The sequence below is a fragment of the Hylobates moloch genome, unplaced genomic scaffold, assembly GCF_009828535.3.
Source record: "Hylobates moloch isolate HMO894 unplaced genomic scaffold, HMol_V3 SCAFFOLD_20, whole genome shotgun sequence".
NCBI lineage: Eukaryota > Metazoa > Chordata > Mammalia > Primates > Hylobatidae > Hylobates > Hylobates moloch.
In genome coordinates, this window is record NW_026652295.1 from 41,691,705 (window position 1) to 41,711,774 (window position 20,070).

The 20,070-nt window shown below is 41.1% G+C and overlaps 1 protein-coding gene across 1 annotated transcript in view; it reads right to left on the reverse strand.

Moving 5' to 3' along the window:
- Positions 1-3,829: 3,829 nt before the first annotated feature.
- ZNF318 (zinc finger protein 318) overlaps positions 3,830-20,070 on the reverse strand; it is a 34,876-nt gene continuing 18,635 nt past the window's right edge. Inside the window, exons 6-10 of the mRNA XM_032140322.2 lie at positions 17,157-17,458; positions 10,420-10,623; positions 9,856-9,955; positions 8,528-8,646; positions 3,830-8,240 (exon numbers count right to left, since the gene is read on the reverse strand). Of these exons, the coding sequence (XP_031996213.1) occupies positions 4,914-8,240; positions 8,528-8,646; positions 9,856-9,955; positions 10,420-10,623; positions 17,157-17,458 (4,052 nt within the window). The 3' untranslated portion in view covers positions 3,830-4,913. The remainder of the gene's footprint in view (positions 8,241-8,527; positions 8,647-9,855; positions 9,956-10,419; positions 10,624-17,156; positions 17,459-20,070) is intronic.

The following is a 20,070-nucleotide window of genomic DNA, read 5'->3' on the forward strand; positions in this document are numbered from 1 at the left end:
ACAAAGACTTTGTTATCTTTTGTGTACCTGTATTACTTTGTGAAACAGGTATCTTGATTTATATCATTTAATGTCCAAGTGCTTGTACAACATTAATGAACAACCAGTTCAACAGAGGTTGGGGAAAGAACGGGAAGAGGAAGAGAGGAAGAAGAATGGTAAGACATTCTTGAAGAAGGTATGTTGCCCAGCATCGATGGGAATAGGAGAATTTAGGAAGTCTTGAGGGAAAAGCAGCAGGACCTATTTGTAATGATGGAAAACAGACAAGAGGTGTGAAAGAAAACAGGGATGCACTGAGTAGGAGAGACACAACTTAAAAAAAATAATTTTAATACAGAAAAGTATACAGAGGGGTAAAAAAAAAACTGGCCTATAATTCCACAGCACTGGATAACTCTTACTACATATTATCATTTTATACATATGTGTGCATGTATACATATTTTGTTTATAAAACATTTATATTTTATATAAAATGCATTTTCATGGTCACAATGTTGAAACAAAACAGAAGATACAAAATAAAAAGTGATAGCATTCCTTTTCCTTCTCCCAAAGGCAACCTTCTTTGGTTACGATTTAGTTTTGATGAGATGACAAGAGGATGCTGGAGACCATAAATGTTGAATTACTTCTTCAACAATCAGAGGGGTTTGGGGTTTGACTGACTTCAACATGCTTATGAAGTCTGGCTGGAAGGAAAAAGGAGGCCATCTGAAAACTGGATCCCCAAAACCTTTTTTTTTTTTGCTAACTGTAAGGTCAGTTTAACTCCTTCTCATCCTCAGTTTCTCTTCTAGGAGCTGCAGAAGCAGTGTTCCCATCATGGCCTGGCACCATTATTCCAGAATGCTGTTGAAGTGAGGGAACCACTGGCAACCTTGACATGTCTCAATGATACAGTGCTTTGTATACAAAGACCCAGGACAGAAGCAAGAGAACAGTTGGCTTCTAGAGTGCTGAACACCCAGAAAATACAATAGGCAATTTAGTTTTTACCGACTTATAATTTGTTAGTATTTACAATTTGTTAATAAAAACCGCTACTATTACTGCATTGATTCTTTCAATGAATTTTTATTGAGTACCTGCTATATGCCAGACAACTGTGCACTGTGAATACAATGATTAAAAAAGTAGTAAGCAAAGACAGACTTCTTGCTTTGGGGAGTTTATCATGTACTTAAGGGGAGCATATATTAATCAAAGAAACATAAATGTAAAATTACAACCATGTTAAGTGCTACAACATAAACATAGATGTTTTATATGTATTCTTCTGAAAGTGTATACGGATTGAGGGCAAATCAGGAGAGTTGTGATTTTAAGAGTAGAAGATTTTCATTATAAATTCAACTTTGTGGCTTATCGATGAATATTGTATACATAACTTAGTTAAAAATTACATAAACATTACTGCAATTTTAAACTCTAAAGAAGAGATGTGCTCACAAAATTATTTCCATTTGTCCATGTTCTCACATAAATTGTTAATAAATGAAGACTTTGTTTAGGTTCTTATCCTAGATTTGGTACGTAAGCTTTGTTAAGGTGAGAACCAAGTTTTAGGGATATATATTAATATATTAACAAAGCTTGCCTATATATGTTTATATATATAATCTATATAATCTATATAAAAGAAACTATATATAGTATATATAAAACCATATATATAAAAGAAACTACCTCACTTATTTCTGTTACAGGCTACATCCTCTCTGAACCCTCTTCCAATTTTTAAAATTACACTTCATGTTCCTATTGGATGCATGTGTCCTGTATGTCCACCTCCCCACCCCATTCTTCCTCAGTCCCTGAATCTGGCAGACTGATAAATGGACTATGTGCTGGCATGCTCTGCTACCAAAATATCAACTTTTTGACGTTTTAGAAAGATGAAGTGTCATGGGTGAAATAAGAATACTTAACTATATTATTCAGCAATATTAGCAGAGTATTACGTGCCCTGTGAATATAATATGGCTTGTAAAGCAGGAAGCCCCCATTTGTAAGGCCAAGGGGAATTTTTAGCAGGTTATTTATACACCTTAGGTAAAATTAGGTATTTGCCCAAATTTAAACGTAATTGCTGATCATCTGCTTCTCACAAATGAGGATGTCTGATAAAAGTTGTTCCTGATGTTTGTAAAATTTAAAACATAGTTGTATTACACCATAAGCTGCATTTAAAATTCAGGGCCCATTTCTACCATGTGCCTAAGTCTCCTAAGTTGAAAGTTTATTCAGTACTGTGATAGTAGAGAACAACAACAAAAAAATATGCTCTATCTCCAGCTACTGGGTTAGAATTCTGTCCTTCCTTTCACCTGTCTTCTCTGGATAGGTTCCAAAGCTAGATCCCACTAACCAAAAGGAAGGAGGCAGCAACACTTCCTGCCCAGAATACAGAATCCTCAAAGTTCTCCCTCTGCTGGTTCAAGGAAGATATAAAGAATGACACTCCCACAACTCTTAAGTGGGCATTATTTTTGAAAAAGCCGCAGATTGGTAGATGCCTTTGGTGTAAATCCTGAGAAGTTATCCAGAGAATGTAAGAGGAGTTACTACCAAAGCTTAGGCTCAAAGTACTCCAGCCCTAGCTACCTGAACTAGTTCTGCCTACAATAAATTTTGCCTTTTTCTCTTCTCACTCAAGTGGCCCCCTCCTAACCTAGAAAGATTCCAACGCCCTCTGAGGAAGTAAGGTTAGGATTGGGATCTTGATATGATTACCTCCTCCCGACTCTTTCCCTAAAACCATCGGTCTCTCCCTAACGGGAAGTGGAACTAAGTGAACAGGACTGAAAATCAGCACAAAGTGGCATTAAAAATCATGTTCCCTGAATTCCTATAACCTGCTAGAACAGGGAGGGAGTAGTTCTCTGGGAAAACAAATCTCTCTGAAGCTTACTTGGGTTTAAACTCTTCTAAATGGCATCTTTTGAGTTAGTCTATGGTTTCCAAGCAAGAAAACTGCATTGAACCCAGGCTTTGTCCTAAAAACCAGGGCTAGAAAGGTGACATGGGCAGGATACCCTGACCCTGTACATATTGGTGATAGGATAAAGATAACAATCCTTATCTCAAAGGAAAGAACACAAAACAACTCTGTGATACAGTAAGGTAAACTAACTTGTCTAAAATCACAGCAAGGTAAATGACTGAGGCACAGTCAAGGATCTAGCTCTCCCAAATCTGTGTCCTTTCCATAACATGATAAGAGAGGCCAGAATGACTTCTAAATTGACACTAGTCAAGAAAAATTAAAAATCCTTCCCATTGTTGACCTAGGGATTTTATAGCTCTGTACATAAGGAAACAGGAAAAAAGAAATTGGAGGGGCAGGGAGGTTAATACAGATTGGCAATTTTGTATTATCTTTGAGGAACAGGTGGGTAAATAAGACTCTGAAGGCCCTATTGAGTCAGGTTATAAACTGCTGACAACAGGGATATCAAGAGGAAACTGGGACAGAGATAGAAAATCTGAGGACTGAGATCCCTAATTCCCAAGAGCAAGAACCTGATTGTCCTAGGGGAGCTCAGTTCCCAGAAAAGCCTATGGAGAGTCAACACAAAGGTATATAAAAAGCTTCACAATAGGAAGATGCCAATACCAGACAACTGTTGCCTACTCACTACCCATCCAGGCTGCGCTGGGGCAGACTATATATCCTAACATTCTGGCATGAAGTAATTCTGACAAGTGAGGAAAGCATGGTTGGGGGTGAGGATAGACAATAGGGCAGCAGGGATTCACTGTTCTAGTTTTCCTTTGGAGTTCAAATGTGTGTGATTTCAAAACAAAAATCCAGAAGGAAACATGAGATTAATGCATTTATTCCAAGTAATTAACACATTAAAAATAAAGTTAAACTTGTCCAAGCCAACTCATAAATTCTTTAATCTTTTTTAACAAAATATACAACCCAAAACATCATACTATGGTGGAAATTAATTGGGAAAGGAGGAGGTAGAGGAAAGGATACATATGGGTTTGTGGAACAGGGAATGAGTTTAATCTCAAGACAAGTTTCAGAGATCTTCTATCCCTTCACAACACAAATGGCTGCTAAACAATTTAATACAAAGTGTTAATGGATCACAATACAATGAACAAAGGCCATTTCAAAAATAAAAGTGATCTCAAAAGCATATCTGCTCCTGGCAATGAACCATGAATAAGCCTTACCGATTTGTCGTCTTCTAAAAGTAAGCCTGCCAGATATTCTTCCACGTTTATTTCCAAACAGGTTTGTGGGTTAGCAGGACAATTCATCTCAACAAAGGCAACAGAGTAAGGGAAGTACAGGAGTTGACATGCCAATAAGAGGTGTAAACAGTAAACAAAAGAGCTACTCACGCTGCATTTCAAACAATGTTAAGGCAGGCCCATCCAAATGGAAGCCTAAGAGATGAACAATTCTTCCAAGTTTTCCATTTCAGCAAGCTTTCTGGTGTTTTTCCCAGAGATGCATCAACTGCCCAGGAAATTGGGTAGGAATACAACACAGCAATTGGAGAGGTCAGTTGCCTCCATCCTCCCCATTTCAGAAATGGCAGAGTCAAAGCCAAAATACAATCAAAGCACACTATGTGGTGAGCCAGTTAGACATTTGATTTTAATGACAAAGTGGGAGAAAATAAATTGGCAAAAAAATTAACAGAAAATACATTTTTACAGATACATATATATATATATATAAGTTGTTATCGATTTGTCTGGTGTTTTAAGGGGAAAAGGAAAAGGAGGTAAATTTTTTAGCTTCCATGAACATTTACTGTAAGATGCTGACTGCATCTCTTGGTGTAGGTTCCAGATGAGATAGCAAACTAGTCCTGGATCATCTGGGCATCTGATTTCTAGAAACCAATGATTCATTCACAAGTAGCTCTAGGTATTTATTCTTAGCTGTGAACACTGGGTTCTGTGTGGTCCTGGATGGCACCAACTGTAGCTTCCTGTTCAGGCATTTCCTGAGGGACCATATTGTCTTCAATTACCTGCTCCCTTGGAGGGGACCTTGACACTGGAGCTTTAACCAGATTCAGAGGGTCGCCACTGTCATCATCTACTTGCAGAATTGCCATCTCTGTGGTAGATGCATTCGATATTTCTAGCTGTAATGGCCCCAACTCCAGGGAACTACATTTAGAAGGGTCACCTGGCTCAGAGAGTGGAGAACATAGTTTATCTTTTTGAACTCCAGAGGTCCGTGTGACAAAGTCAACAAGGTCTGGAAGGCAAGGAGATGGCCCAAGTCCTGCAGAATTAATTGTTTTTACTTCCAATCCGAGTGACTCTTGTTTGTCTAACTGGGAAGATTCTTTTACTTCCTCAGGCATCATTCCTCCTGCTAACAGGTCAAGGGCCTGGTGTGTTCCCTCTAGGCCCTCCAAGCCACGGTCAACATTTTCTGTAAGTCCAGTTTTCAAAATGTTAGGAGAAGGGATCCTAACACTCCTGGGATTAGATGAGTTTCGTTCACCCTCTGTCTCAAAGTCAAGCACCAAGGTTTTGGGAGAATCTAACGGAAACCCAGAAAAAGATGGGATTGGTTCGAAGTCAGTGGGATCAGAGGAATTACACCCTATAGGTGATATAGAATTTTCTTCACACACTTTCTGAGACAACGCAGTTGGGGATCTATGTACTGGGCTTACCCGAGTAGTGCAGAAATCAACAGGCATATCCCCCAGATTCCCCAGGGCAGTAAGCTCCTCTACCTTTAAGTCTGTAGCTTCAAAGTCTTCTAGGGCCTTGCTTTCTATTGTCACTGTTAACTCTGGATGGACATCTTGTAGCTCCAGTGCTTCTGCTTTTGGTTTCTCTGGGCTCTCCCAGGTCTCTGGCCTCTTCTTGTTTTCATCCCAAACAGCCAACTCATAGATCTTTTTAACTTGAAAGTCTTTTGATCTTTCTCTTTTGAGTTTGAAGCTTCTGTACCTAGAAGTTCTAGAAGCTGATTCTGGAGCTGAATTTTCTAGCCCCTCCTCACTAACAACTGAAACTTCTTGCTCTTGTGGACTACCTGTTAAACACATAGCTGATCTGGCTGGGGAATGAAGAAGCAACTCTGGGGCAGAAATTTTCACAGGTGTATCTTGTGGGTTGAGTAAAGACCTAGCTTCTGATAAAAATGAGTCTAATTTTGCCTTTGTGAAAGAGCAAGCCTGTGGACTCAATTTGATCACTACTTTACTTGGAGTTTCACTTCCTGTCATCAATTTATTGGACTGTTCAGCTTCTTTGTCAATCATTAGCAAGTTGGGCTGTTTTACTTCTCCCTCCCACATGTATCTGTTCCCATGGTTCAAATTAGAATCTTCTATGCTGTGGGGTCCAATGCTGGTACTTGCTCCCTCATCAACTATCCCCTCAGACAGCTCCTTTACCCTTCCTTTCAGTTCAGTGTTTGTCTCTATCTCACTTTCTCTACAATCCTCAGATTTATGGAGCTCTTGGCTTTCCTTATCCTGGTTAACAGATTCTCTGAGGTGGATTTCTACCAACTTCTGAGATTCTTTGCACTGTATATCTAACAGTTGAGGAGGTGGTTCTACACCAGGTGGTCCTGGCTCTCCCAGGTCAAGCTCACTCTTCTTCTCTGGAGATATATCCCTACTAGTGTCACTCTGGAAGGAACTAGAGGTCCAAATGGCCAAAGTGTCTGTCTTTGGGGTAATTGTTTCATAAGGCCTGCTTTGGCACAACCTTGTCAGAGGCTGTAGGAAGCCATAGGTGCTGCCTGTGCTTTTTGGGTCTACATGTTCTACAACTGACCAGTTCCCTAGGGCCACCAGAGTTTTTGCAATGGGCTTTTCAGAGTTGCTAACTATAGGAGCAGTGACCAAACCCTCATCTTGATGCAACTCCTCTTGGGATGCACTGCTGTTCAAAGGAGAAGTAGAAGAGGTGTCTGAACTTTTGGTTCTAGAGAGGTTGCTATTTTCCCCATTGGCCAATGGACCACCACTTAGCTTAGTCTCAGGGGCCCCCTTTCCACCACTACTATAGAATATGTCATACAGGTCCTTAGCATTGGCTGTGGCTAAGCATGAATTTCGCTTCTCTAACTTTTTGGCTTGTTCACTGAACACACTTGAGAGGGGTGGTGGAGGACGTACTAATACAGAGAACAGGGTCTGGTCTCGGTCACTCTCACTCACCCCAGGAGCTGTCTCATCAGAAGGAATGGCAGCTGGCTGTGCTGAGGCCATGATGGCTACAGGCAACACTGGGTTCAAAATGTTAGGACCCACGAAGCCAGGGCTGAGAGTCTGAGATACAACTGGGTTTGATTTTACTGGAGCCAAGATAGCATTTGCTTGAGCAGGAGACGGGGCAGCTGGATGAGGTATAACGGGGGGTGGTGGAGGTGGTGGAGGTGGGGGTGGTGGAGGAGGTGGTAGTATTTGTTCAGGTAAATGAGATGGCTCACTCTTTTCAGCCAACACCACTTTTTCCTCTGGAGACCCTTTTAGAATCACCTCTTCCCCTCCAAATGCTTTGGAGATGATGTCTGGAGGTAAGAGGATATCAGCTGAAGACTCTTTAACCACTGGCAGAGGTTTAGCAGTGGTTCCAGAGGACTTAATAGACAGAAAGGTGTTAAGAGGAGCTGGCTTGCTCATTGTGGCTGAACATGACTTGCGGAGTACTGTGGATGGGATAGGCAGGTTGGGTCGGATCTTAGTCTGTGTGGAAGTTGTCACAACAGGCATCCAAGGGCTGGTATGTGCAACAACAGTTTTCCCAGAGAGCTTGATTTTGATAGGCTTTGCCTTCGCAGCTTCAGTTTTGCCATCCTCTTTGTCCTTAATACTTTCTACAATCTCTTCTTTAGAGATACCTGGGGTCACCACTGAACTTTTCTCCTCTTCTTTTTCTGGCTTCTTCCAGCTGAATTTCCCAAAAGAAGATGTTGGTGATTCCTTCTTTACCTCTTCTTTTAACTGGAGTTTGATGCCAGTGTTCCTTTTATTTTCAGCTTTTTCAGGGGAGTTCCTACCCTCAGACAGTTGGTCTTCTAATTTCTCAGAGACCTTGTCATCTTCCTTTACTTCTTTCACAGCCTTTGCCTTTTTTTCTTTCTTCTCCTCCTTTGGTTTCTCACTAAGTTTGCGCTTTAGCTCACTCTGCCGTCGCCGTTCTGTCTCTAGGACCACAGCCAAGCCAGCTTGGCGGTCCAGATTCCGCCGCTCCTCATATAATGGGTTTTCATCCACATATTTCTGGGAAGAAAAAAGATAAAGGCTCAAAAACTGGTGAAAATACAAGAGAAAAAAATCTTGGCCCTGCTACTGTTAGAATTCATTTAGTAGAAATCCCCAGAATAATCTTCCTCAAGGACATATGGGATGCTATCTGCTGAGCATCTCCCACTAGGATTGAGGAGAACTCAGAGGTTATATGGAATTTGAAGTGTCAATGGCTTTTTCTGGCTCAGACGCCATTTGACAAAGTCAAAATAATTACTTCAGAAAAGTTGGAAACTCCACAGCCTACTACAAAGACCAACCTTGTATTTCTCATTGTGTTGGTGACCCTTCACATGTTGCTCCCCAGAAATTGGATCCCCCAAAAATTCCTCACAGAGCTGGCAATAAAATCCACTGATGGGAACCAGAAACTCAGAGCCTGGAAGAAGTAGAAAAAAGTCAAGGAAATAAGTCGATTCCACCCAGAATGACAGCAACCAATGGAAATCCCACCACCCCTTTGCAGTAAAATGGTTACAGTATAGAGGGCCTTACCCACTTTGAAGTCAGAAGCAGTATTTAGATGAATCCCAATGGCACAGTCTTTCCAACCTAAGGCTTGAACTACAGTCCTCTATTTCTTCTACCTCTTGGGAACATTAACTGGTTAATTTAGGAGTTTCCTGTGCCAGATTAATTCCTGTTGCTGAGTCTCCTCAAACCCTAACTAGCACTAAGCATCTCAGGAGATACAAAAACTATACTCCCAAATAGCCCATTACCATTTTATGATGATCTCTCATGTTGGTATTAATTACTGAGGAAACTATCTTCTGTAGATCTCAAGGATACAGTAGCAGCACTGGCTACTTGTGAAGGTAAGAAATTGAAAAGTTTATGGGCTGGGCACAGTGGCTCATGCCTGTAATCCCAGCACTTTCGGAGGCAGAGGTGGGCAGATCATGAGGTCAGGAGATTGAGACTATCCTGGCTAACACAGTGAAACCCTCATCTCTACTAAAAATACAAACAATACAAGGCATGGTGGTGGGCGCCTGTAGTCCCAGCTACTCGGGAGGCTGAGGCAGGAGAATGGGGTGAACCCGGGAGGCGGGGCTTGCAGTGAGCAGAGATCCCACCACTGCACTCCAGCCTGGGCAACAGAGACAGACTCCATCTCAGAAAAAAAAAAAAAAAAGAAAGAAAGAAATTGAAAAGTTTAAAGACAAAGGAAGTTTCTGCTTCTCCACTTACCCCTTAATAACAATGACTCAAAATATTGTACAGTTCTTAGTTGAAAAGGCAGTTAAATTACTGCATCTCCTGTCCTTTTTAACCTGGATTCCAAACAAGTAAGATTTTGGGCCCATAAGCCAATGACAAAGACAATTCTGTTTTAAGTGACATGTCTATGTTTAACATCTGTGAGTAGTAGATTTTTGGCCGTATGGGTAGAGATCATGGTCTTATAGATCTCTTTATAGCTTCAGGACCTAGTACACTGTTTTGTACACAGAAGCCATTCTTGCGGCTTTGTTAAAAGGAATGGCTGTCTCATGCTATGCTGCTTCCTAGAATGTTAGCTCAGGGACACCTCTTCCTCAACTAAATGTAAGGAAACCACAAAGGAGGCAAAAAGGAAACATACCTTTTGCAGGAACAGTTATCTTGTCAGCACGCTTTATGGCATCTTGCTTGGCCTCACTCTGGGTCTTTGAAGCCCAAGGTCTGTTGTAGGGATCCAGTGTCTATTTGTAAGAGGCAGATGTGCTCACACAACAGCACTAAAAGCTCAATGACCCACGTTTCTCTTTTTTTTCCCCCATAATAAGGCCAGGGGACCAGAAGCCCCCAGCTACCCACCCCCACCCCCTCTGCCAACTGTTTAAATGGAAATCACCTGTGGAAAAGGTAAACACATGTTAGAGCAAGTACCAGAAAAAGGTAAAATGAAACAAAAAAATCAGGTACTCAAGGAATCAAAAGAGGCAGAAACCTCACTTACACTTGTCATGGTGTTTAGTTACAGCCAAGTCCCCTGGACTGAGCCCTGGGGATGGTGTCTCCTTTGTTGGTGTCTCTTCGCTCTTCAGATTGGGGCTCCTGCCCATATGAGAATGTTTCCTTTTCCGGCTTTGCAATGCAGATAGGGGTATAGAAGTTTGAAGAGAGTGAGGGTGGGAGTGAAAATAACAGAGAGTAGGATACCAACCTGTGTGTGCTTCTTATTGTGCATATGAGTGAAGAAATCAAACATGGTCCCACAGATGGTGTTGCAGTCTTTGCACCAGTGATTGCCAGCATCATAATACTCATAAGCAGCAGTGGGCTGATCCAACTGCTTAGTGGCTGACTGGAGGCTTTCGGCAGGCTTGGGGCTCTTAGTACGAAACTTCTCATTGTTTACTTTTGATTCCTAGAGGGGAAAAATCTGTACTTACAAGGAATTCAAGGCAATCTAGACTTGTGTTCTCTTAGAAATAGTAAGTGGCCATAATAATAGAAATAGGGCCATATGACCGTATTTCCAGTGTTTAAAGCTGCACAAGTTGGGGGGAACCCTAACAGAAACATGTCTCTAAGACACAGAACTATTTGACTTCATAGTGCTATCACAGCATAAAAAGTAAATCATAATGGCAATATATTTACTTACATAGCCTAAAATATCTCTAGAAGAACAGCCAAGGTTGTGGAAACATTGGCTGCCTCTGGGGAAGGAAAGTGGAGAACAAGGATGGGTAGGAGTCTCTTCACTGTATACCCTTTAGTAAATGTTGAATATGTTACCTATGCAACTAAACAGTTAAATTTGAAAATTATGATGACTAGGGAGGGAAGAAAAACCAATATGGAAAGGGTAATTGACAGGCTAAGCAAAGCAAATGCAGAAAATAGCTGATAGTGAACTCATCACATGCATCCTGGTATGAAAAACTGGAGAGAAGGGTTGGTGTACATAGATAAAGCAGACTATACAACTACACATAGATAAAGTCATCTATGTAGAATGATTTAAAGGAATCTAGAAAAAACATTCTTAACTGCCTAAAATATCACTTTTAGAATTTAACACCTTTAGAGGCCAGGTGTGGTGGCTCACACCTGTAATCCCATCACTTTGGGAGGTCGCGATGGGCGGATCACTTGAGGCCAGGAGTTCAAGACAGGCCTGGCCAACATGGTGAAACCCCATCTCTACTAAAAATATAAAAATTACCCGGGCATGGTGGTGTGCACCTGTAGTCCCAGCTACTTGGGAGGTTGAGGCACGAGAATCACTTGAACCCAGGAGACGGAGGTTGCAGTAAGGTAAGATTGTGCCACTGCACTCCAGCCTCAGCAACAAGTGAGACCCTGTCTCAAAAAAAAAAAAAAAAAAAAAAAAAAAAAATTTAACACTGTTAACATGTATCCTTTTTAAAAATATATCAACTCCTTAATATTAAAGTTATCAACAGCAAATATTTTAATACGAATTAATTTATTACCAAGCTGGAACAAGGCACTCAGGAAATGAGAATTCTGGTTAATGTTCAGGAGTAAGGCACAGGAAAAAAAGATAATTTTTGCAACTCAGAGGCTCACTATGAATGGGGTTCTATAGTATATAAGATGAAGAGCTGGGTACCTGGAATATTGGCTCATGCAGGGAAAAAGGTAGGATAGAGAAAGGGAAACAATTGGGGTTTCAAAGATACGCTTTCCCTACCTGAATCCTATTCAAGAATCACTAAAGAGATCACACCAGACAGGTAGGGGATGGGAGAGTTCATACACTCCTGGTGGGAGTATTAACTGGCACCATCTTCTAGAAGATAATCTAGGAATACATTACATACCTCAAAATACTGCATACCCTTTAACCCAGCAATTCACTCCTTGACATTTATCCTACGGAAATTATCATGTTAAACAACAGGTGATTTGATTGGTTAAATAAATTATGCTTAACCATGCAACAAAACAACAAAAAATAAGGTTGTTAAAAATGGTATTATAGAAGTGTATTTACTGACATGGAAAGATGTTCATGATATACTGAGAAGAACTAATAAAATACACTTGAAGAATCAACGAAGATATGTAAATCAGCATACAGCGTTGAGTATCACTTTATCCAAAATACTTTCTCTAACCACTCTATACTCCTTATCCTGTTTTCTTTTTTTAGGCACTTATCATTACCTAACATGGACTTATTTATTTATCGTCTTCTGCTATTTAATGAGAATATGAACCTTGTCTATACTGTTCAGTGTGATACTTCCCATATCTAGACCAGTTCCTGACACTTTATTGGTGACCAATACGTATTTGTTAAGTGAATTAATGGACAGAATACCTTGGTGTATGTATTTGGAATAACATACACCAAGGTATTAATAATAAATTAACATATTTGGAATACATAATAAATTAATACCTTGGTGTATGTATTTGGAATAACATACACCAAGGTATTAATAATAAATTAATGTATTTGGAATACATAATAAATTAATACCTTGGTGTATGTATTTGGAATAACATACACCAAGGTATTAATAATAAATTAATGCATTTGGAATAACATACACCAAGGTATTAATAATATTATACACCAAGGTATTAATAACAGTGGTCTCGGCTGGGCCCAGTGGCTCATACCTGTAATGCCAGCACTTTGGGAGGCTGAGGTGGGCAGATTACTTGAGCTTAGGAGTTCGGGACCAGCCTTGGAGACATGGCAAAACCTCAACTCTACAAAAATACAAAAATTAGCCAAGTGTGGTGGTGGTGAGCACCTGTAGTCCCAGCTACTGGGGAGCCTGAGGTGGAAGGAATGCTTGGACCCGAGAGTTGGAGGCTGCAGTGAGCCATGACTGTGTCACTGCACTCAACCTGGGTGACAGAGAGAGACCCTGTCTCAAAAAAAAAAAAAAAAAAAGTAATAATAATAGGTGTCTCTAGGTAGATGAAATTACAAGTTTGTATGTGCTTTTCTGAAATGAACAGAAAGGGAAAGAAAACCTCAAACCAACTATACATTTTAAAGAGAGGTAAAGACAGAAGAAATACCAAGGACAGGTAGGAAAGAAAGGCTGTGGACATAATATTCCTTACTGCTGAGATGAAAACTGAATTGTAACATATCCGTTAGTTTCAGAGACCATGAAGACTCACCCAAATCAAGATGAGAGATTATCATTGGGTTGGTATATGAATAGAAATCCAATGTATAAGTCAATTACAAAGGACCAGAGCTTTTATTTTATTTATTTATTTTTTAATAATTGGATATAGCTTATTTTATTAAAAAAAATATCATTTAACATAAAGTGCTAAATACTAAAAACTTCTAATATGTCACATTCACAGCAAGATTATAAACCCAAGAACAAGAATTTGTGACTTACTGCACTTTGTATCCTTTCGAGCAGAGGTTCTCAAACTCAAGACTCTTCACACTTTTATTTTTTAAGAGACAGGCTGGAGTGCAGCAATGCAATCCACAGCTGACTGCAGCCAGGAACTCCTGGGCTCAACAATCTTCCCCCGCCTGCGCCCCCTGAGTAGCTGGGACTACAGGCGCATGCCACCATGCCCAGCTAAAGTCTTCACACTCTTAACAAATTATTGATGAGTCTTCTCCTTTGGGAAGATAGATTAGACAAAATTCCATATTCCTCCCGCTATGTACAGCTAAAAACTCTAGACAGTCTGTATGAAACAAACATAAGAAAACTCTGAAAGGTGAACAGAAAGTGGCAGATTGGCTAGGAACCGCAGGACCCAAGAAGTCACACAGTGGTAAGTTCCTGGGTTCACTTTTTGCCCCGTATATTCCAGACTTGGAGCTGAAGAAGCTGGCAACCTGGAAATATCAATGGGCACAGACCAGAAAAGCCCCAACAGAAACCTCCTCTCTCCAGCCAGAAGCCCAGGAAAGGGGTAGCAAAACAAGACGGAAAACTTGTAGACAATAGGCCAGCCAAAACCCATGACCACACCCAAACCCAGGCTAGCAGAGGCAGGTGGGGAGCCTAGGCCTGTACTCTCATGAGGCTGTAACGAGGCACCTCAGCACCCTCAGCCGGCTACTGTTGGAGAAGGCCATGAAGGGAGCCAGGATATCATCTCTGCCAGCCTCTGAGTCTCTCTTTCACACACACACGCACACCACACATATGGACCAGAGCTTTTAAATTCTTCTCCCATCAAAGGCCCTACCTAGACTCAAGACCCAGGTATAAAAGACTAGGCCCACCTGGTTGAGAAAGAAAACTCTCCTAGGAAGACATGGAAAAAAATAGAGCTTGGGTGATAATACAGAATATATTCTCTTTCCTACCTCTCAACATTAACTGAGGATGTACTATGTGCTAGACATATTGTATGCCATGGGAAACACAAAGATAAAAAAGATTCCTCTTTTATCCTCTCGGGCCAGGTGGGGTGGCTCACATCTGTAATACCAGCACTTTGGGAGGCTGAAGCGGGAGGATCATCACTTGATCCTAGGAGTTCAAGACCAGCCTGGGGACAGGAGCAGTGGCTCATGCTTGTAATCCCAGCACTTTGGGAGGCCGGGGCGGGTAGATTACCTGAGGTCAGGAGTTCGAGACCAGCCTGGCCAACATGGTGAAACCCTGTCTCTACTAAAAATACAAAAATTAGCTGGGTGTGGTGGCACACGCCTGTAACTCCAGCTACTCGGGAGGCTGAGGCAGGAGAATTGCCTGGAAGACGGAGGTTGAAGTGAGCCAAGATCACACCACACGCCACTGTACTCCAGCCTGGCCGACAGAACAAGACACTGTCTCAAAAAAAAAAAAAAAACGCCGGGCAGGGTGGCTCACGCCTATAATCCTAGCCCTTTGGGAGGCCGGATCACGAGGTCAGGAGTTTGAGACCAGCCTGGCCAATATGGTGAAACCATGTCTCTACTAAAAATACAAAAATTAGCCGGGCGTGGTGGCACGTGCCTGTAATCTCAGCTACTCAGGAGGCTGAGGCAGAAGAATTGCTTGAACCTGGAAGGCGAAGGTTGCAGTGAGCCGAGATTGCACCACTGCACTCCAGTCTGGGTGACAGAGCAAGAACTCCGTCTCAAAAAAAAGACCAGCCTGGGCAATATAGCAAGACCCCATCTTTAACCAAAAAAAAAAAAAAGAAGCTCTCATTTAGTGGAGACAGACGTAAGAAGAGTCTTTAAATAAGACAACGAAATAAATTTTACAAAGAAACAAATTACAGAGTGCTAAAGAAGGCTGACTAGATCTGGGTGGAATTCTGGAAATTCTTCATGGAAGAGGTGGTATCCAAATTGGGCTTTAATGGGTGAGTGGGGTTGGGAGAAAGATTATTCCAGGCTAATAGGATTATTTATGCAAAACCAGAGAGGTGTAATACCAGATATTGCACATCTGGAAAATTGCATTTTGAGGTGACGCAGTGTAAGATGTAATATAATGTTTCTTCAGCAGTATTCATTACTATGTGCCGGGCCCTGGGCTATGTATTGAGAACCATATTGAACAATGACACATATAAAGTCCCTGTAACTTTTGAACCTTAAAATCAAATTAGGGGAACACATTTAATTATAAAATCAGATCTGTCATAAATGCTAAGAAGGAAAATTACAAGATATTATGGGAGTGTATATCAGGCAAATTTAACAGTCTAGGGAATCAGAGAAGGATATCAGGGAAGTAATTTAAGATCCAATCTAAAGGATGCATTGTAGTTAGTTAGAAGAGCAGATAAGGAAAGAGTTCAATTTGCATGGTAAAGAAAGGGAACAGAAAATGTGAGGTGATGAGAGGAGATGATACGTTTGAGGAATGAAAAGGTTAGTAATGAAACTACAGTCAGCAAGAGGGAAAGAGGCATGAAATGAGGTTGAGGAGGTAGGCAAGGGATTGGATTAAGTATCATGATCACTGGCTATATGTGCAAAAACAGTTAACATAGCAACATAAGCAAAAACTGATGTGGCTTGGACTTGAATGTCAGTGGAGATGATAAGGTGGATGGAATCGAGATTCACTTTGGAGAGGGACCTGACAGAATTTGTAATTGATTGCGTATGGAGCAGTTAGGGAGGGCAGAAGACTAAGAGTGACTTTTAAGTTGTTGGCATGAAAACTGTTGGACAGTATGCCATTCATTGAGAATGCATAACAATGGAGGAAGAAACAGTTGGAAGGAGGTTGAGCACAACCATTAATTTAGTTTAGGACATGCTCAATTTCAAGTGCCTATGAGATAATGAAGTGGAAATGGTGAGTTAGGTTGTTAGACACTCAGAAGACTCATTTGACTAGAACATAAAACTGGCAATTGTCACATGGCATTTTAGCATAGGACTGGATGAAATGGCCTAGAAAGAAAGGGCAAATTCTGGAGAACTGGGCAAGGACTGAGCCCCGAGAAACTCAAAAATTTAAAGATTATGCACGAGAGATAGACAGCAAAGGATACTAAGCAGGAGCATACAATGTACTATGAGGAAAAGAAGTGTGACAGAAGCCAAGGGAAAAGAGTATTTGTAGGAGAAAGTGATTCTTGGCCTCAAATGCTGCTCATTTGAGAAGTAAAATGTATCTACTGACTTTAGCAACATAGTAGTGACCTAGACATGAACATAGTTGCTAAATATGAACCCCCCAAAAGGGTATATACAAGTTGTGAGAAGATCAGAAGCCAGACAGGAGTGGGTTAGGGAGTAAATGCTGGAACGAGAACATAGAAGGTCCTGAATACTGAGGATTTTGGATTCTTTGCGGGCAACAAGGAACTGCTGAAATTCTGAAGAGGAGTACCATGCTCTGATCTACACTGTAAGAAAATAATTAACAAGAGTAAGAACAGTTTGAAAACCTAAGTTAAGAAAATGGTTAGAAAACCATAGGAGTCTAAGGGAAAAAAAAGATGATAGAAATGGAAAAATTGAGTTGTTACCTTGTTGGAGGAGGAGTTTGAAAACGATGACACCTTTTCTGGGCTCTTAGATTTTTCTGCTTTCCCAGGCTTCTCTGTAGGCTCTTTACTGTCACTTAAAGACTTCTGGGATTTATCAAAGATGTTAATTCCCAAGATCTGAGCCACTTTGTCCAGTTCAGATTGCTTCTTTTCTGCCTCTTCTGCCTCTTGCCGTAGCTCTGCAATGTCCTTCATAATGTTATCCTGAAGCCGACTCACCTCCACCAAGAGAGGATCTTTGTGGCCATCCTTCTCCCTTCGTTTCTTGCGCAGCATTTCCCCTGAGCAGTCAAATGTCAACAAAAAGAAGTACAGGGAAAATAAGATGAGTCATTTCTCATTTACAAGCAGTAATCTGTCAGGGCTTTATGGTTACAAAATCTTTGCCCACAAAAGTTTCTGAGAGCGGCTAGGCGTGGTGGCTCATGCCTGTAATCCCAGCACTTTGGGAGACCAGGGTGAGTGACTACTTGAGTTCAGGTGCTCGAGACCAGCCTTGCTAACATGGTGAAACCCCGCCTCTACTAAAAATACAAAAAATTAGCCGGGCATGGGGGTGGGCGCCTGTAATTCTATTTACCCGGGAGGCTGAGGCAGGAGAATTGCTTGAACTCAGGAGGCGGAGCTTGCAGTGAGCCAAGATCATGCCATTGCACTCCAGCCTGGGTGATAGTGAGACTCTGTCTCAAAAAACAATTTTTTTTCTAAGAGCAAGTGAGACTCTCCTTCCACATGGGTTGGTGTAAGTGAAGCTTCTATGAAGGTAAAGAATGGGTTATGACATTATCTTTTGTGTAAAGGTTATTAGCTAAGGATTTATGGACAGGCTTCAGGGGCTCCATGAACTCCCATAACAGTATATATAATTTTGTGTGTCTCTCAAAAACATTAATGTGTTGTAACTATGAATTTAGCAGTTGTCCTCTCTTCAGAGGGCTGAAGAATTACTTAGAGGGTAATATATTTGACTTTATCTGATCTAAGGACACTTTAACAACTTCTTCAATGAGGTTTAGGTTTTGCCTCTGGTTTATCTTTTTTTTTTTTGGTAGAGATGGGGTTTTGCCATGTCACCAGGCTGGTCTTGAACTCCTGAGCTCAAAGCGATCTGCCTGCTTCAGCCTCTCAAAGTGCTGGGATTACAGATGTGAGCCGTCACACCCAGCTGGCTTATTTAATGTTATCTCCTGTTCCAAACTGCAGATCCTCTGGTGTTAATCCTCACAGGATAAATAACTCAATTTCTCATCCCTAAACAGTCCAAACCCAGACAGAAGCAATTATATCTTCTCCACTCTGTTCTTTCATACTATCAGTATTTAGAAGCCTTGTTATGTTCTTTTCTTCACTGTGTATGTGAATTCCTAAAAGCATAAAGAAATAGAATAAAAAGGAAGGCATCAGGGAACATTTTTGTGTGTGTGTGTGCCAAATTTAAGGAAAGATCAGGCACTGTGGCTTATGCCTGTAATTCCAGTGCTTTGGGAGGCTGAGATGGTAGGCTCGCTTGAGTCCAGAAATTCAAGACTACAGTGAGCTATGACAGCACCACTGCCCTTCAGCCTGGGCAACAGAATGAGACCCTGTCTCTTAAAAAAAAGAAAAAAAGGCCAGGTGCGGTGGCTTACACCTATAATCCCAGCACTTTGGGAGGCCGAGGCGGGCGGATCACCTGAGGTCAGGAGTTAGAGACCAACCTGGCCAACAGGGTGAAACCCTGTCTCTACTAAAAATACAAAAATTAGCCAGGCATGGTGGCACACGCCTGTAATCCCAGCTACTTGGGAGGTTGAGGCAGGCAAATTACTTGAACTTGGAAGGCGGAGGCTGCAGTGAGCTGAGATTGCACCACACTGCACTCTAGCCTGGGCAACAGAGCAAGGCTCCATCTCAAAAAAAAAAAAAGAGAGAAAAGAAAAGAAAGAAAGAAAGAAAAAGAAGAAAAAAGAAAGTAGTAAAAAATGATGGAGACATATTGAAAGGACACAGGAGCTAACTCACAGGGGGTCCCACTGGCCAGATTTGGAACAATTTGAGCATGAAAATAATGATAATAAAAGATTATAACTTATCAAATGAAGAATCCATGAATTCATACTCATATAAATGAATAAACAAATGGGAGTGAGGGTTAGGAAGTTCCCTCTTACAGTAGAAAGCCAACTAATAAAGGTAGAAGGAATGAGGAACCTTGAAAAATCACTATTTGATAACCATCACAGGCCAGGCACAGTGGCTCATGCCTGTAATCCTAGCACTTCGGGAGGCCGCAGAGCTCAGGAGTTTGAGACCAGCCTTGGCAACATGGTAAAACCTTGCCTCTAGCCAAAAAAAAAAAAAATTAGCCAGGCGTGGTGGCTCATGCCTATGGTCTCGGCTACTCAGGAGGATCACCTGAGCCAGGAAGCGGAGGTGCAGTGACCTGAGATCATGCCACTGCCACTGCACTTCAGCCTGGGTGACAGAGTGAGACCTTGTCTCAAAAAAAGTTTTTAAATAACTATTATCACAATAACTGGCTCAGGCAAGACTCATCAATGGATGCTAAAACCAGTGGGTGAAAGTTTGAGGAGTAACTGAATAATTACATAGTCTCAAAGTATCTCCTCTATAAGATACACATTAATTGAAAAGGATAAAACAGTAACTCTATAGTGGAGAAATCTGGCAGACACCACCTTAACCAAATAATTAAAGTTAACATCACCAGTAATGGGACAAATCAACACCTGATAAAAACTCAGCATCATTTCTGTGATAGTCTTGCCAAAAATGAATAAGCTGAATTTAATCATAAGGAAACAGAAAAATCAAAATTAAGGGATATTCTACAAAATATATGACCTCTTATTTTCCAGAATGTTAATGTTATGAAATACAATGACTCAGATTA